The 18,167-nt window shown below is 42.8% G+C and overlaps 1 protein-coding gene across 1 annotated transcript; it reads left to right on the top strand.

Annotated features, from left to right (window-relative positions):
• The first annotated feature begins 1,410 nt into the window (after nt 1-1,410).
• On the top strand, nt 1,411-16,213 carry EIF5A2 (eukaryotic translation initiation factor 5A2). The gene is made up of 5 exons (XM_056565171.1): nt 1,411-1,567; nt 2,894-3,079; nt 3,169-3,273; nt 12,024-12,155; nt 14,457-16,213. The coding sequence occupies exons 2-5, from the start codon at nt 2,915-2,917 to the stop codon at nt 14,517-14,519; spliced, it is 465 nt and encodes a 154-aa protein (XP_056421146.1). The 5' UTR covers nt 1,411-1,567; nt 2,894-2,914; the 3' UTR covers nt 14,520-16,213.
• The last annotated feature ends 1,954 nt before the right edge of the window (nt 16,214-18,167 follow it).

Raw genomic sequence — 18,167 nt, 5'->3', positions numbered from 1 at the left:
TGAGCTATACCCCCTCACACACGCACCCTCATTTTAACAAGGATATTTGGGTAAAAAGAAACGTTTTTACCCAAATTTCCTTGGAAAAATGAGGGTGCGTGTTATAGGCCGGTGCGTGGTATACCCCGATAAACACGCTATTTCCTTGTTGTGGGCATCTATGCCCATATCGATGCACCCCATGATTTTATTTGCCTTGGCAGCAACTGCCCGACACTGGTCACTACAGCTAAATTTGCTATTAACTAAGACTCCTAAGTCCTGTTCCACATCAGTCGTCCCAAGTGTTCTCCCATTTAATACATAATCTCAGCCCGGATTTTTCCTCCCTATGTGCATTACCTTACATTTATCAGTGTTAAACCTCATCTACCACTTCTCAGCCCAAACCTCTGACCTATCCAGATCCATTTGTAACAGTGCCCTGTCCTCTATTGTGTTTACCGCTTTACAGAGTTTAGAATCATCTGCAAAGATTGCTACTTTACTATTCAACCCCTCTGCAAGGCCATTAATGAATATATTAAATAGGACAGGACCCAAGACTGACCCCTGTGGTACCCCTCTAGTAACAGTCACCCAATCAGAATAAGTACCATTAATAACCACCCTCTGTTTCCTATCACTGAGGCAGTTACTTACCCACTCACACACATTCTCCCCCAGCCCAAGCATTCTCATTCTGTGCACCAATCTTTTATGTGGCACCGTATCAAATGCTTTGGAGAAATCCAGATATACGACATCCAGTGATTGCCCCTGGTCCAGTCTGGAGCTCACCTCCTCATAAAAGCTGATCAGGTTAGTTTGACAGGACCGATCCCTCATAAAGCCATGCTGATATGGAGTCATACATTTATTTTTATCAAGATATTCCAAAATAGCATCTCTTTGAAAACCCTCAAACAATTTACATACAATAGAGGTTAAACTAACTGGTCTATAATTCCCAGGGTCACCTTTTGACACCTTTTTAAATATTTGCACCACATTTGCCATGGCTAGTCCAGGGGAACAGTCCCTGTTGCTATAGAGTCCCTGAATATTAAAAATAGGGGTCTGTCTATTACATTACTACATTCATTAAGAACTCGGAGGTGAATGCTATCTGGACCTGGTGATTTATCTATTTTGATTATTAATATTTTTTTTTCTCCCCCTCTGACCATGTATTAAACAACCATATGGTACTGTCCACACACAAGCGCAGTCTTCCTAAGCCCCACAAGGCGGGGCGCATGCACGTCACATCGCCTCTCCCGCACATTACCCTTCAATACAGCCAGGCTCCGCCCACTTCTGTGCACAATCCTCCACACCGCAACGGGGATACATCCCAGTGTAGGTCTTCGACCGAGTCCTTTCACGTGTGTCCCTCCGCGCCGGATCTTTATATAGATCCCCGCCCCCTGCTCAGCGTGTCCAAGAGAATGTCAAGTCCCTCCTCCAATAAAAGCGGAAGCGGAGGGGCCGCGTTGGGTGAAGCCTCTGTTAGCTCCTCCTCTCCCGGGCTGCCGCAGTGAAATTGGGCGCGTTTGCGCAGTGACGTTCCTTTTTTTGTTGGAAGGTAAGGAAGGGATAGCATGGCGCCCGGGTTCTCGTGTAGTCAGGCGACTGTACGGCCGGCTGGGGGGTGTCTGTGTTGTCCTGTGACACGGCGAGTGGCGGGGCTGGGGAGAACGGGTTGGCGTCGAACTTAGTCTACGGTTGAAGACGGGGCCGGCTTGGGCGGGGGCAGAGCGCCTTGATGTGGCGGGACTGAGGCCGGACGCGCCATGCTGCCGTGCGGGGAGGTGGGGTTGGCAGCGGCCATGCGGGCCGGGGCGAGGCTGGCGGGGGTGGTCGTGGTAACGCCACGGCAGGCTAGCTGTATAGCTGCTGCGGCCTCCGGTTTTAGCGGGACGCCTCTGCCCCAGCTGTGTGCGCCGCGGCCGGCAGCCATGTCACGACAGGCCTGTGGGGAGCGCACAGTCATCCAGCCTGGGGGAGGGGAGCTCCGTGCCGCCGCCACTGGGCGATGCCGGCTGAAGCGATAACTACACGGGGGGAAGCGGCTTCAGTTTCCTAGGGCAGCCGGTGCTCACACGTGGACGGATAGCAGGCCGCAGTGTGTACAGGCGCCATACCTGGGGTCCGCCCGGTGTACAGCCACGTTGTTCATTGTCACTGCGGCGCCCTCAACGCTACAGACAGGAATGTGCTCAGTCCTGGTGGTACTATAAGCATAGTGATGGGGGTGCTCAGTCCTGGTGGTACTATAAGCATAGTGATGGGGGTGCTCAGTCCTGGTGGTACTATAAGCATAGTGATGGGGGTGCTCAGTCCTGGTGGTACTATAAGCATAGTGATGGGGGTGCTCAGTCCTGGTGGTACTATAACCATAGTGATGGGGGGTGCTCAGTCCTGGTGGTACTACAAGCATAGTGATGGGGGTGCTCAGTCCTGGTGGTACTACAAGCATAGTGATGGGGGGCGCTCAGTCCTGGTGGTACTACAAGCATAGTGATGGGGGGCGCTCAGTCCTGGTGGTACTACAAGCATAGTGATGGGGGGCGCTCAGTCCTGGTGGTACTACAAGCATAGTGATGGGGGGCGCTCAGTCCTGGTGGTACTACAAGCATAGTGATGGGGGGCGCTCAGTCCTGGTGGTACTACAAGCATAGTGATGGGGGGCGCTCAGTCCTGGTGGTACTACAAGCATAGTGATGGGGGGCGCTCAGTCCTGGTGGTACTACAAGCATAGTGATGGGGGGCGCTCAGTCCTGGTGGTACTATAACCATGGTGATGGGGGGGGGGTGCTCAGTCCTGGTGGTACTATAACCGTGGTGATGGGGGGCGCTCAGTCCTGGTGGTACTATAACCACGGTGATAGGTGTGCTCTTGTCTCCCCAGTACTCGTAGACACCCATCAATATGGCAGATGAGGTAGATTTCACCACTGGAGATGCCGGGGCTTCCACCACTTTCCCCATGCAGTGCTCTGCCCTGCGCAAGAACGGATTTGTGGTTCTGAAGTCACGTCCCTGCAAGATTGTTGAAATGTCAACCTCCAAGACTGGCAAACACGGTCATGCCAAGGTAAAGATAAGACCTGCATGGGTCACTTGTATCTCAATGCCAGCTGACATCTGAAACAAATAAGCATCACTACATGTCTTCTCATTCAGGTTCACCTTGTTGGTATTGATATCTTCACTGGTAAGAAGTATGAAGATATCTGTCCCTCTACCCACAACATGGATGTCCCAAACATTAAGAGAAATGACTACCAGGTAATGCTTGCCTCTGCAGTGCTGTATGTCCCTTTTTTTTCTATCGGGTTTAAGCTGTGTGCATGCTGTGTGGCTTTTAAGATCAAACTAAGGACACCAGACTTGTTGCCTTTAAACCCCCCCCCAGCTCTTTCTTGGGATGGGGGCACAACTCTTGTTGTCATAGTGAGGGCATTAATCAACTTTTAAAGGAGATCTGTCAGTAGTATCACCCGCACTAAACCTGTTACACAGGCTTGTAGTGTGGGTGATGATTAAAATGGTACTCACACTGTGTAGATTTTCTCAGCCGTTCCACCATAAATTGCATTTTCCTATAAATGCTAATGAGGACCTTGGGGCATGGGCGGAGCTCTGAGCCGAGCTTCGGGCACCCAGTTGTCTTCGCGGGGTGGCCACTGCGCCTGGCCCATCAATATACATAAACCCCCTCAATGCTCCTTCGGCCATGTTGTAGTACTGCGCCTGCACTGCTTACTGAACATCTGATCAGTCACTAGTGTCATGTTAGGTCTTTATATTACTACACATCTCAGAACTCTTCTCTTGCTGTCCTTGTCTATTCTCGAGCTGATATCTTGCATGCTGTCAATGTCTTTAAAGCTGCCTAAGTTGCGACTCTTATCACTTAAGCTGCTTTCACACTATACTTTTGCTTTGTTAAGGGTCAGAATATCCTTAAAAATGGATATTAAAAAATTATTCATGTCTATGGGATTTTTTTTTAATATAAATTATCGCCTGTTCTGAACACCGGATATTTGTGACGGAAGAAAAATGTCACATGCACTAACTTTTGTTCTGTCAAAAATAACGGTTGGATACCAGCAGTTAAAACTTTAACATTGAAGTCTATGGTACATGGATGAGCCTTTGTCATCCGTTTGGACCCGGTCTACAATATCCATTATTCCTTCGGAGCATGCTCAGAAGACGTGCCATCAGCAGACTCTTGCTGTGCTGAGGGACTACTCCCATCACGGAACAGACTTGTTTCCATGGTGGGAGTAGTAGTTCCCTGGCTGCAAGAGTCTGCCTGATGGCTATGGAGGCTACATTAGTGTTTGTACTACTACCCCATCATGGAACAGATTCTGTTCCATGATGGGGGTTGTAGTACAGGGGCTGAGGGATTGATCGCACTGGGTCTCACTTCTGAGACCTGCTGTAATCAGAAGTTATTAAGCGGGAGTGGGTGGCATGCTGCTTTCCCCTGCTATGTATGGTGTACTTTCACTTTCATCTTTAAATTCCCCACTGGGAGCCCTGAATGGCCGGTACGGAAGAGGTTTTTTTAAACTTGGTGTGCCTAATTAGTGTATAATCACATTCCCCCATGTGTATATGTGATTCCCCCCCCCCCCCCCCCCCTGCTGCCTGGTTATCTTCTAGCGCGGTCACAGCAGGGACATGCCATGCCATTCCCTGCTGCTCATCTCTGTAGCTGACAGAGGAGCATCAGAGAATGGAGGGACCTGTGTGCTGTTATAGCGCTTCATTCCCCGCTGCGGCCGGTATCTGACTTGTGTGCGGATTCATTTCCCCACCGCCACCCAACATGTCCCAGCTACATGGAATGACGTGTCCATGTTGTGTGCTGTGACAGTGCTAGATGATGACCGGGCAGCAGGCAGATGTTGAATCATACATACACAATTTGATACAGTAATTGGGCACACTAAGTTTAAAAACCCTGCTGGGAGCCCTGAATGGCTCCTCAGTACTGGCCATTCGGGGCTCCTGGCTGGGAATTAAAAAAAAAAAAAAAAAAAGTAAAAAATACACCGTACATCACAGGGGAGTTGAGCATGCCACCTGTCCCCTGTTTGATAACTTCTGATCGCATCGGGTCTCAGAAGTGAGACCTGATGCGATCAATTCCTCAGCCCCTGTACTACAACCCCCCAACATGGAACATTCTGTTCCATGATGGGGTAGTAGTACAAACACAGTAGCCTCCCCAGCCACCAGAAGACTCCCGCATCCGGGGAACTACTACCATCATGGAAACAAGTCTGTTCCATAATATGGGGGGGAGGGGGGTAGTCAAAGGCCCCTATCTACCCATGGGTAATTATAATGGACCCTAACTCAGTGTAGTACACAGATGTGGAAATCCTTTTGCCAGTTACATGTAGTTCTGGGCTGGTGAATTTTTCATAGATTTAGCCCTGTATTTTTTTTGGTGTAATCAAAATAAGTAAGTTTGACCAAGGTGAATGGCAATAAATAAAGATTTAATTTTTTTCAATTTCACCTCACAATTTTTTTTGTTTCAGAGCATAAGTTATGGAAAAATGAAAGGTGTCATTACAAAGTATACTTGGCCCCGCAAAAAACATGCGTCAATTGGTCTGTACTTGGAAAAATTAGTTATGGCTATTATAGGATGAAGAGGGAAAAAATTAGTTCAGAAACTAATAGAATGTAAATAAGATCTTTATTTTGGTGGAAATTATTTTATCTACCATGACAAGTGGATTTTCTTGAGGGACAAGTACAGTAGATTGTGTTCTGCTTTAGTCCCTTGGACAAGTAGTGTTTTGTTTGTTTTTTCAAGTTCACCCCACAACTTTTGTTTTGCCATACATTTAAAGGGGTACTCCAGTGGAAAACTATAACTTTTAATCAACTGGTGCCAGAAAGTTAAACAGACTTGTAAATTACTTTTTTATTAATCTTTATCCTTCCAGTACTACTTAGCTGCTATATACTACAGAGTTTATTTTCTTTTGGATTTTTTTTCCTCCTCTCTCCATGGTGCTGACACCACTGTACATATCGGGAACGGTCCAGAACAGGAGCAAATCCCCATAGCAAACCTATGCTGCTCTGGACAGTTCCTGATAGACAGGTGTCAATAGAGAACACTGTACAGAAGAAAAAAAACAATATACAGCTGCTAAGTACTGGAAGGATAGAGTTTTTTTATGGAAGTAATTTACAAATCTGTTTAACTTTCTGGCACCAGGTGATTTAAAAAATTTTTTGCACCGGAGTACCCCTTTAAGGTAAAATGAAAAAGTATTAAAGAGAATCCATCGTCGCCCATCTATGCTACAGGGACTGTCCAGTGGGGAGGGTGAGCCGGTCCGGGCCATCCATCTTGACCAGGACGCCCTGGACTAGTGACTCTGCATTGACGCTGGCGTTCAGGGACGTCCGTGCGCAGCAGATGTCCGTGACATCCCTACACGGTGGCATCAATGCAGCGTCACTAGTCCGGGGCCAGCCCGCAGCGGAGAAGAGGGCCTCTCGGTCAAGATGGCCCGAACCGGCTCACCCTCCCTACTAGAAGTCGGATGGTCCCTGCAGCAACGTTGGACGGCTGCTAGGGAAGGTCCAACAGAGCTGCAACTGGGGAGGTGAGTAGACAACAAGGGGGGGGGGGGTCTGGATGATAGGGGGTATGAGGGGGAGGATCTGGATAATATGGGGGGCAAGGGGAATCTGGATGAGGTGGGGGTCTGGCTAATATGGGGGGAAAGGGGATCTGTGTGTGTGAGGTGGGGGGGGGGGGTTGATCGGGGGGAGGATGACCGCCACTGCCCCATTGCCTCCCGATCCTCTGGGGACATACTGTCAATGTGGGAGAAGTAGCCGATAATTTATACCGGAATATCGGTATGTTATCTGCTATCGGCCTGAAAGGTCACAGATTATCAGTATCGGTTGATTCCCTAATATATGGTAAGCGGCAGTATGAGGGCACACTTTTTTGCACTATGATCTGTAAGTTTTATACACATGTAATTAAAAGTACTTTTTTTTTTTTTTTTTTTCTTTATAAAATGTGAGAAAGCAGCAACTTTGCACTTTTCATTCACGCCCTTCACCGTACGGGGTCATTAACATTATATTTTAATAGTTCGGACATCTACGCACATGGCAATACCAAATATTTTTTTTATTTTACACTTTAACCTCTTAAGGACGCAGAGCATACCTGTGTGCCCTGCGGCCGATCCTGGTATTTAAAACTGGGTCATGCCATGACCCCGCATCATACGAGGTCAATCTTGGCTGCAAATGATAGCTGGGACCCTGGGCTAATAGCGCACGGCACAGATCGTGGCGATCAAAGTTGATTGCCACGTCCAAAACGAAAATAAAAGCTTCCCAGCAGCTCAGTCCCGATCAGCATGACTATCTCGCTAAAATCGCAATGTCCCGATCAGCTATGACATGAGCAGAGATCCCCCTTACCTTGCTCTGTCGCATCCAATTGGCGTTTGATTGCTCCAAGCCTGAGCTACAGGCTTGAGCACTCGAGCCCCTAGAACGCTGATCCATGCAAAGCTATGGCTGTGCAGGGATCAGGGTAAAAGGTCAGTGTGTGCAGTGTTATAGCCCCCTATGGGAGCTATAACGCTGCAAAAAAGTGGAAGAAAAAGTTGAGGTCATTTAACCCCTTCCCTAATAAGTTTCAATCACCCCCCCCCTTTCCTATAAAAAAACACAAAAAATAAACATATGTGGCATCGCCGCGCGCGTAAATGTCCAAACTATAAATGTATATCGTTAGGTAAGCTGCATGGCCAATGGCGTACGCGGAAAAAATTTCCAAAGTCCAAAATAGCGTATTTTTGGTCACTTCTTATTTCATGAAATAATTATTAAAAAGCGATAAAGTCTGATCAATACAAAAATAGTACCGATAAAAACTTCAGAACACGGCGCAAAAAATTAGCACTCATACTGGTCCATACACGGAAAAATAGTTATAGGGATCAGAAGATGAGAATTTTTAACGTATAAATTTTCCTGCATTTAGTTATGATTTTTTATATATTATAAGTTGGGTATCATTTTAACCGTATGGACCTACAGAATAAAGATAAGGTGTCATTTTTACAGAAAAATGCACTGCGAAAAAACTGAAACCCCCAAAAGTTACAAAACTACATTTATTTTTTTTCTTCAATTTCGTTGCACAATGAATTTTCGCCGTGGATTTTTTTAAAAAATGACTGTCACTGCAAAGTAGAATTTGGTGGCGCAAAAAATAAGCCATAATATGGATTTTTAGGTGCAAAATTGAGTTATGATTTTTAGAAGTTGGTGAGGAAAAATGAGAATGCAAAAAACGGAAAAAGCGGAGTCTTTAAGGGGTTAATAGTCCCCATAGGGGACTATTTATAGCAATCCTTTGATTGCTAGTACTGTTCAGGATGATGTGATTGCTGCAGGTGACCCTATCATCCATATTTCCAACCGCACTGCTGTGATCTGTATTGATCATGGCATCTGGGGGGTTAATGGCAGACATCCGCGCAATTGCGGATTTCGGCCTTTGCGGCAGGTCCCTGGCTGCGAACAGCAGCGCATGATCAGAGAATCGGTCGTGTACAGGACGTAAATATACGTTATGGTGCACTAAGTACCTCAGCACCAGGACGCAAATTTACATCCTTGGTCGTTAAGGGGTTAAAAAAATCCTCATACTTTCTATTTTTACATAAGTGTGTTTAAAATTGCCCAAGTTTGACAATCTAACTTTCTCACTCTTTCTTGATTGCGAATACTGTTCAGTGCTATGCATAGCAGTGATCAGTATTATCGGAGATCTTCTGCCCTGCTCGATCTCAGACCAGAGCAGAGGACCCTGGGATAACAGCCGGAGAAGGTAAGGGCCCTCCGGATGCCATGCTGGATGACGGGATCCCCATGGCAACGGGCGTTCCGATCATCAAATAGAACGCCTGCATTGCTGCGGATGCCAGGATCTTTATTGATTATGGCATCTGAGGGGTTAATTGTGGACATCAGCGTGATTGCTGATTTCAGCCATTACTAGCAGGTCCCTGGCTGCTAATAGCAGCCAGGACCTGCTGTGCATGATGCGAGCACCGGTCTGGTGTTTGCTTCATGTACAGGACTTAATTGTATGCCCTGGTGTGTTAAGTACCAGTGCATGAGGGCGTAAATTTATGTCCATTGTGACTATTGGGTTAAAGGAGTATTCCAGGGAACCAAACTATATTCTAAATGAGGGGTTCGAACAGCTGGAACACCTGCAATCTCCTGTACAGAGCCCTGGCTACTTGTATATCCTCGGGGCAGAGTGGCCCTCACCTTCCTAGACTTACATAAGTGACTGTCTACTCAGCTAATCAGCTGCAGCAATTTTGCATCTCAGCTAGTGATTGGCTGGGCAGACTGTCTCTCACCTTCTTCCAGAAAGGTGGGGGAGAGTGCGCAAGAAGCCTGCTGTGTCCATGCATCATCACCTATGTCATGGACACACTTCCTTCATTGACAGCTGTGAAGAATCCTCAGTCAGCTTGTCCCGCTTCTGTCAGTGAGGACAAGCTGGGAGTTGTAGTTTTGCTAATGCTAGGGGAGGTGTGAGCAGACGGCATACTGAGGGAGGGGGCGGAGACCTGCACAGTGAGGCCACGCCTCCTCTCTAAGAGGAATTCAGACTAGTGAGCTAAGCAGCAACTTCTCACCTCAGCCAGTGGTATGCTAGGCCCAGTGTTATGTAACAGGACCGGGCAGCTGGGAGAAGGCGGGGCCCAGAAGACAGACTAGCGATATCTGCAACAGGAGAGTGGAGGAAGAGGAATCTATTTTACTTTTTGCAGCCTGGGCACAATGGAATGATAAAACATTCCAGGTGAGTGCTTCTTTGAGTACAACCTAAATCTGTATTCCCTGATGGTGTACATTAGAGGCACCCTGACAAACTTTAAATGGTCAGGGTAATAGAATCAGCTCATTGTACCTTCTGCTGGTTTTTGTGCCACATTGACATTCAACAATGCAGAAGATATACTAACTGTAGAGCCTTCTTAAATGATGCCAATAAAACTACTGTAGTGTAAATAAATCATTACCACTTTCACTCTATGAACCCATCATGGGCAGAGGTGACCAAAGGCTGATTTCAGTAAACATCCATATGTCAGATCCTAAAAACACTAGGGATTAAACTTGGACTGGTTTTTACATGGACAGCTGCAGTTTTTGTTGTATGGACTTGTTATAGTACTTGTTGGAGCCTAAATGGCATCTTCTAGATGCTTTAAGCTGCTCCTCCCTTGACACCTTATTAGGGTTGGGCAACATTGCTGTACAGAGTGTAATTTCTTGTATGCCTGTGTGGCAGTGGTGAATGGGTGGATTGGCAGGTAGGTTTCTGCCTGTAACATACAAACTTTGCAGATCCTGTTCAGAGTTGATGGGTTAGCTTTACTTTCTGACTTGACCTGTCGGAACTGTCTCTTGGGGGTTATGGCCTACTGGCTTGTTCTTGGTTTAACACAGAACTATGGAGATTTATCACTGCCTTCCTGACATTTATTGGCTGAAATTTGAGGTTTTGCGCAGAGATGTTGCAGAATTTCTCAACTATGCAGTGGAACTAGGGATCGACCGATTATTGGTTTGGCCGATATTCACGATTTTGGGCATTACTGGTATAGGCAATTACCTTGCCGATAATGCGATGCGCCCGCTTTAAATCGATGATCTCCAGCGGTGTCGCAGTGGGGGATAAATAGCTGATAACTTATACCGGAATATCAGTATAAGCTATCGGTCCTAACCTCCACAGATTATCGGTTCAAAAAAATCGATATTGTTCGATCCTTAAGTGGAACTGATTAATTTTGTGGTTTTTATATTTTTTTATATTTTTCCAAGGCACAAAAAAATGCGCCAATGTAAAAAACCACTAATTCATACATCTGCCTTGCCTTACAAAAATGGCATCCTACATCCTTTAAGTGGGTCTTCCGTTGTCAGGTTTTGGGGACCATTCTGATTTCTATATGCTCTTAATAGGCTAAAAGGGAATGGTCACAGGGAAAAAGCATCATGTTACTGAACAGGAGGCGTCAGAGCTGGTTGCAGTTTTGTGAGAAGTTCCAGGAGAACCAATCACTTAATATAATTTTTTTTTTTTTGTGTGAGAATCTGTTCATTCTGGGCAGCATAGTAATTTGTTAGGCCTAGTCAGTGATTTACAGCTGTTGGTTAAGTGTGCATAGAGCTATCAACTCTATCTATTCAATGTCTAAAGATTAGACTTCATTTTCAATGTGGCCTACTTTTAAATTTTTAGATTTGATCATTTGGAGTCTCGGTTCTGCAACCTACACCAATCAGGAGAGGTTTGGATAAGCACGCGGTTGTGCACTTAACATTCCAGCTCTCAGCTCACTGTCCCATAGACTTAGAATGGAAAGCAGTGAGACAAAAATTTGAGAACCAGTAAACTGTCCTACCGTGTACTTATCCCCATTAATTCTCCTGAAATTCTGTTGAAAAGCTTTGCAGCAACTGTGGCCATGTAGTTTGGGCTACAGAATAAGAACAAACTCCTGTATGCCCAGTTCAACCCACCTATTCTACTTAGTCAGCACATGTTAGCAATTTGACAGTAGGAGTCACAATGCAAGTTGAGCAAGCAGTCAGTCAACCTTTTAAGTCTGTTCTACTTTTTCAACTATGTAATTTTATTAGCTTGACTGTGGGGTTGCATGATTTGCAAAATTAGTTAAAAAGATGAATTTGTTTCCTTGTCAAAGTAATTATAACAGAATACTTTCAAGGCTAGTAGTTCCTTATCTAGTAGAGATGAGCAAACTTAGTGATTTAGTTCATCACGAACTTCTTGGCTCGGTAGTTGCTTGCTTTAGCCTGCATAAATTCAGCTTTCAGGTGCTCCGGTGGGCTGAAAAAGGTGCATACAAATTTGTCCAATACATTTTTACTGTGTAGTAACTTTTTATCTGTCTTCCTAGTTGATTGGTATCAATGATAAATACCTGTCCCTGCTGACTGACAGTGGTGAAGTCCGTGATGACCTTAAGCTGCCAGAAGGAGACCTGGGAAAGGAAATAGAAGCTAAATATGAAGCAGGAGATGAAATTATGGTAAGAGAATTGAAGGTCTTTAACAGTAGCTACTCCAGTCTTTTATACTTCCTTTGGGTAGGTCAGCAATTTCTTAGCAATACCTTTTAATATAACTTTAAGGGCATCTTACCTGTGCATTAATCTCCAAAAGGCTTGTCAAAGTTATTTCCTTATTGCAACTTAAAGGGGTACTCCGGTGAAAACCCTTTTTCTTTTTAAATCAACTGGTGGCAGAAAGTTAAACATATTTGTAAATGACTTCTATTAAAAAATCTTAATCCTTTCAGTACTTATTAGCTGCTGAATGCTACAGAGGAAATTCCTTTCTTTTTGGAGCACTGACATCTGTCCATTTTAGCAACCATGCATAGCTGGGGACTTGGGTTCAAATCCCACTAAGGACAACAATGAATAAAGTGTTATTATTATTATTATTATAACGTCAGCAGAGAGAACTGTGCTCGTGATGTCATCAGAGAGAATTCCAAAAAGAAAAGAATTTCCTCTGTAGTATTCAGCAGCTAACAAGTACAGGAAGGATTAAGATTTTTTAATAGAAGTAATTTACAAATATGTTTAACATTCTGCCACCAGTTGATTTAAAAGAGAAAGGGTTTTCACCGGAATACCCCTTTAATTTGTGCAACAGTGTTGGGTTACATGAAGTGTGTGAAACTTGTATAAACATAGGATTAATCTCAATAGAAATTCTAGTTTTCAGAGGACCAATGGTTAAAAGAATGAGATGTTTGATGGTTAGATAGCTGATCATACCTTCTGTGTCTTGACAGGCCTTGCGTTACCAAGATATTCAGTTTAGTCTGTCAACTTAAGGAATTGTTAATGGGCATGCACTCTGGTGATTTTAACTATGTAAAATCTACGCTAGGAGGACAATAACATAAACCATACCTTCCTTCACTCCTATGCTGCTGCCAGAATTACATAACCGGTGTCCAGTGCTGCTGGGTTTGGTGGAATGTCACAGGCTGCTCATCCAATCAGCATACACAGGGATGTCACGTCACCAAACCCAGACACCAGGAACAGAGTAGATATAAGGGTAGTAAAATGTGTGTTATACTACGCCAGTATACCATTAAATGGAACTTTTTTTATTTTTTTAAGCAGGGAGGGGTTATGAGGCTTAGATTGGGAGGTAAATTTCTGTCTTGGTTGGAGTGCCTGGACTTCGAAGCTAAATTTGGTCAGATACCACTGCAAAAGTTACAGCACACTTGATTTTATCCTAAGGAGATTTGATAAAATACTGGAAATAAAGTTGAATGAAGTTAGCAAAATCTCTGCAGAACATGTTTGCGCCACAAATGTACACACAAAGCCATATACATACAATGATTTCACTGTGATAAAGAGTAGACGCCACTATTTGTGTTAAGATTCTGTCAGACTAGTTTAATATTGCAAACTCATTCTGCATTCACTTTCAGGGTTAGATAAAAACACTTTGCTCATCTCTAATTTGGAGGATTTGAAAAGTAAGGGTGCAATGCACACCATGTTTTTGCAGTAGTTCCCATATCAGGTTTTCAATGGGAAAACAGACTCTTCAAAGCCGGACTAAACTGTATCAAAACGTATACAAATTTCAAGCCGTATATGGTTAAAAAGCATATACGGTTTGAAAATTGATGTCCGGTTGCATCTGTTAAGGAAAAAAACATGAGTTTTTAACTTTTTCACTCCATTTTGAATAAAGGTTCACTTGTTAGATTAAAACTCCAAGAAAAAAAAACTGCAAAGTCTAAAAACCTGATGGAAACTTTTTATTTATATTTATTTATTTTTTTTTTTTTTTTTTACAACCTGGACCAAAAAACAAAATGGTAGACTACAGTTTTGGGTATGAGTAAAAACTGGCTAAACCGGATGATGTGTTTTATAGTTTACAATGGGTATGGGTTTCCTAGAATTTTTATTTTTTTATTTTTTTTTTAACTTGAAACCTTATACAGGAACTGTATAGCAAAAACATGGTGTGCATGCACCCTTTACAGTGATTCGAATTGTCACAAACTTCTCGGCAGTTGCTGGCTTAAGCCTGCATAAATGAGTTCAGCTTTCAGGTGCTCCGGTGGGCTGGAGACTCTTCCCTAGGACTGTATCCACCTTCTTCAGCCCACCGGAGCACCTGAAAGCTGAACTCATTTATGCAGGATAAAGTCGGCAACTGCCAAGCAGTTTGTGACGAATCGAATTACTGAAACTTCGCTCATCTCTACTCCAAATATAATAATCAATAGAATCTGTTAATGTGGTGCTAATTGTTTTATAATTTTTTTTTTTTTTTTTTTACAGATCTCGGTGTTGAATGCAATGGATGAAGAATGTGCGGTAGCCATCAAGGCCATGACCAAATAAACAGGGATCCCCGGCTCGAGCTATCTGCTCAGGTCAAGATAAACAGATCTTAAATTTGGTTCTGATTGTCACCAAAGCTATGGCCTTCACAAAAACCTCATTTCTTTTTGACTTGACTTGTTTGCAAATACTGCTGGATTCTAAACTTGGGTATGCAGTTTAACTGGTCATTTCCAAATCACTGCACTATGGACATTTCTTGCGTTACCTTTCACATTCCTGAAGGTGTTCAGTCGAGGGTTCAGCTAAGGGACTCTTTAGATGAGGTATTCTGCATCAGTTTGTCCATGATGCATAGTTTAAATCAGGCTTCTAGTGTAATTGGCAAAAGCACCTGGAATTTATAAAGGTAATTAAGCAAATGTAAAGATGCAAAACTGTCTTACTAATATGTAGAATGAGGTCTTAGAATATTAAGCAAGTTTAAATCTATTGCATGTTAGACTGTTTAAAACACAAAGTGCCAAGTATATCACTTGGACATAAAGAAATGTGAGTGATTTAGAAATGCCAGTTAAATGCTCCTTCTCCTGCCCCTTCCTCATTTAAAAGAATAAAAAATCCTGGTGGCCATGTGCAAGTAAATTGTATTACCTCTGTATTCTCCTGCCAACATGTTGGCTTGCATATTGTAACCTTAGACAAAAATGGTGTCAAAGCCTGCCTACAGTCTAGCCAGGCACTTGGTATGTTGGGTGATTCTACACAGCAGGCATACATGGCACAAAATGAGGATTAGAGTTGTTAATGCTACAGATTTTCACTCGAGGCCTTTGTCATCAGACTGAAAAAAAATAAAAATAGAAAAATGCAGTTCAGTTGCTTTTTTTTTCTTTTATTGTATTTATCTTGAAATATTAAACATAGTAAAGACCTTCCCAGGAATTGATTTTGCGGTGCTTCCAGTGTGAATTTTTTTTTTTTTTTCTGGAATACAATGTGGATAGTAGAAATGAGATTTTAAGTGTTTACACAAGCAACCCTTGTGTAGGCTCAGAACCCTACAGTGTCCAGGGTATTCAGGCTTTAGGGACCCTAGGGTATGTATTCTGCATACTGAATCTCTAAACTGCTAAAGGGGTTTAAGGGAAAACCTTTTTTATTTTCAGTTTCATAAACAGTGCCACTCCTATCCATTGGCTGCATCTCATAACATTTTCTAATCATACAATCCCTTTAAGTAGCTTACTGTACTTGTTACGACCAGCTAAATCAGGTGCACAGATCTGGGTGTCATTTTGATATCAATAGAGCTTAATGTACTGTGCCTACTTGTCATACAGTAATGCACAGGTTTTCTGATCTTTTAAGACTAGGCCACTCATGTGTCTCCATCCAGAGCTTCAAGTCTGACTCTTCGGGGGGTGATGAGCAAGGCTTATCATAAATGGCTTTCCAGTTTTCTGCCCCAGCAGTTTGTCTCTAGAACTTGTTAGGACATTGTTCAAACCTAAAACAGTTAAAAAGCAAACATGCCTTGCGTGTATAGTTTACTGGGTTGTTTAATGATTCCGAACAAGCGAAAGTCTCAAGCTCTCTTCCTTGAATATCTCATTCCTGTCAACTTGACAATTTGCATTAATTGTAAGGGTTTAAAGCAATAGAAAAAACTGACAAAAGCTGACATGGGATATGTGGTATTAAGGACATTGGATATAGTTATTGGTACATCTAAGGTAAGTAGACCATTTTTTTTAACTAAAACTAGCCTAAATACTAACATGCTAGAATAAACTACAGGCTGTATGCACTGTAGTGCTGTCAAATTGCACCCTTCATTTATTTTTATTTTTTTATTGGCTTGCTGGAAGTAACTGGTCTTTTGACACTAGGAATATAAATGGATAGCATGAAGCTTTCTTTTCTTTTTTTTTTTCTGGGGGGGAGGGGGGGCATAACCTGCCACATCACACTGCCATGCATTGTCTCTACAGTGCTGGGACTTTGTGCTCAAACCAAATTTCATGTTTTCACTAACAGTGTATACTTTTCTAAACTATCATTGTATACTGCTAATTGTAAGAATAGCCCTTATGTGAATTCAAAGGGTTCAGATCACAGGCCGCTTTCTATGGTTTTTGTAGCTGATCTTTCAGTCATCTACAGTTTAGGTTCTTGATGCGCATGCCAGGAAGAGAAATTCTGACAGGTTTTTAGATTTGTGGGTTAAAGATTCACTGGCAATGACACTGCAGTGTTTATCATGCCAATCATGTATGCTGAGCCTTGGTGTGGCATCTAAAATACTATGGTCATTCTAAAAGTTGGACAACTAGATACCAAGCAATAACAATATAGCAAAAAATATCCTTGGCTTCTAGTTTCAAGCTTTGCTTATGCTTGCAGCATACATTTTAATTATGCAATGGCTGCTGAATAGAACATACTCAAAGGCCTATCAGTATAACTTGTTCAATGTTTATCTGCTTACCAGTTTCTTAACTGCACATGTTGTTGTAGGTGGCTGCATCATGACATTTATTATTTTTTTCTTTAAGTTGGTGTGAATAGATAGTAGTTTGGCAGGAGATAGCAGAAAAAGACATGCAGTTTGTGCTTTAAGTGTTTTTAGTCTTTAATGTTGTGTTTGCCCTGCATGCTGTGACACTGACATTGCAGTTCACAACAGAAACTCTTGTAACATCCAAACTTTTTTTCTTTAAAGACCCATTACTATTTGTACACCGAACAGAACATAGACAATTCTAAACCCTACAAGGGAATTGCAAATGTCTGATCTTTAAACCTTCTGTAGGTTTATGTATTGTATTAGTTTTGACATTTCACATTGTACAGAAGAGTAGCAGCCTTGTATATTTTGCATTTCACTGTAAAGTTAAACCTAATTGGTTAATCAAAACATGTAAAGTTTCAAGATTGTGTTACTAGGTTATAAATTGTGGATTGAACAAAATTAATAAGATCAATAAAACTCTAGGTGATTTCTGATGTCCATATCTAGTCCTTTTTATTTAGTGTGCCTGAAGTCTGTAGAAAATGACTACCATTGGAGCTGTATCTGACTGTAGGAAAAATCTGGCAGGGTTTTAACATGTTAGTGTCTGCTTATCTGACTATACTATCCATTTGTGGAAAGGAATCTTTAGGCTCAAGGATCTGATAATGATCAGCTTTAGGTTAGCTGTAATTCGAGTGCAATATTGCCTGCAAGCAAGTGTCCACAATTCACATTTTGATGTGGTGTGCACCTCCAAAGGCTATGTCCACACATGGCCTGCAGAATGGCTCAATTTCAAGTCATATTGCTGGGGCAGAGGTGTTATAGGTTGTGTCAAAACTAACCTCTTGTATGTGCATTGTCCACTTGCTGCCCATGGAGTGTGATGTAACAGGAATGAGTAGATGGTGTCAGTATATGACAGGCAGCTTAATACGGTTCACACTAGTTGCACAAAAGCATTTGCTGTGCTAGCTCTTACTGAAATAATCCCAAGGAAAATTACAATATATCTCTAGTAAATCATCAAAACACTAAAGTGTGCATATTGCTCAATACAAAATCATGTGATTTTTAGAATTTTTTTTTTAATAGATTGTAAGAAAAGTGCAACAAAGTAGGTAAAATGCAAAACCATTCTAACAAAAATGCAAGTATTGTGTTACATATTTTCCTATTGACACCAGCTA

The sequence above is a fragment of the Hyla sarda genome, chromosome 3, assembly GCF_029499605.1.
Source record: "Hyla sarda isolate aHylSar1 chromosome 3, aHylSar1.hap1, whole genome shotgun sequence".
Taxonomy (NCBI): Eukaryota; Metazoa; Chordata; class Amphibia; order Anura; family Hylidae; genus Hyla; species Hyla sarda.
This window is presented reverse-complemented; position numbering and strand designations above follow the sequence as displayed.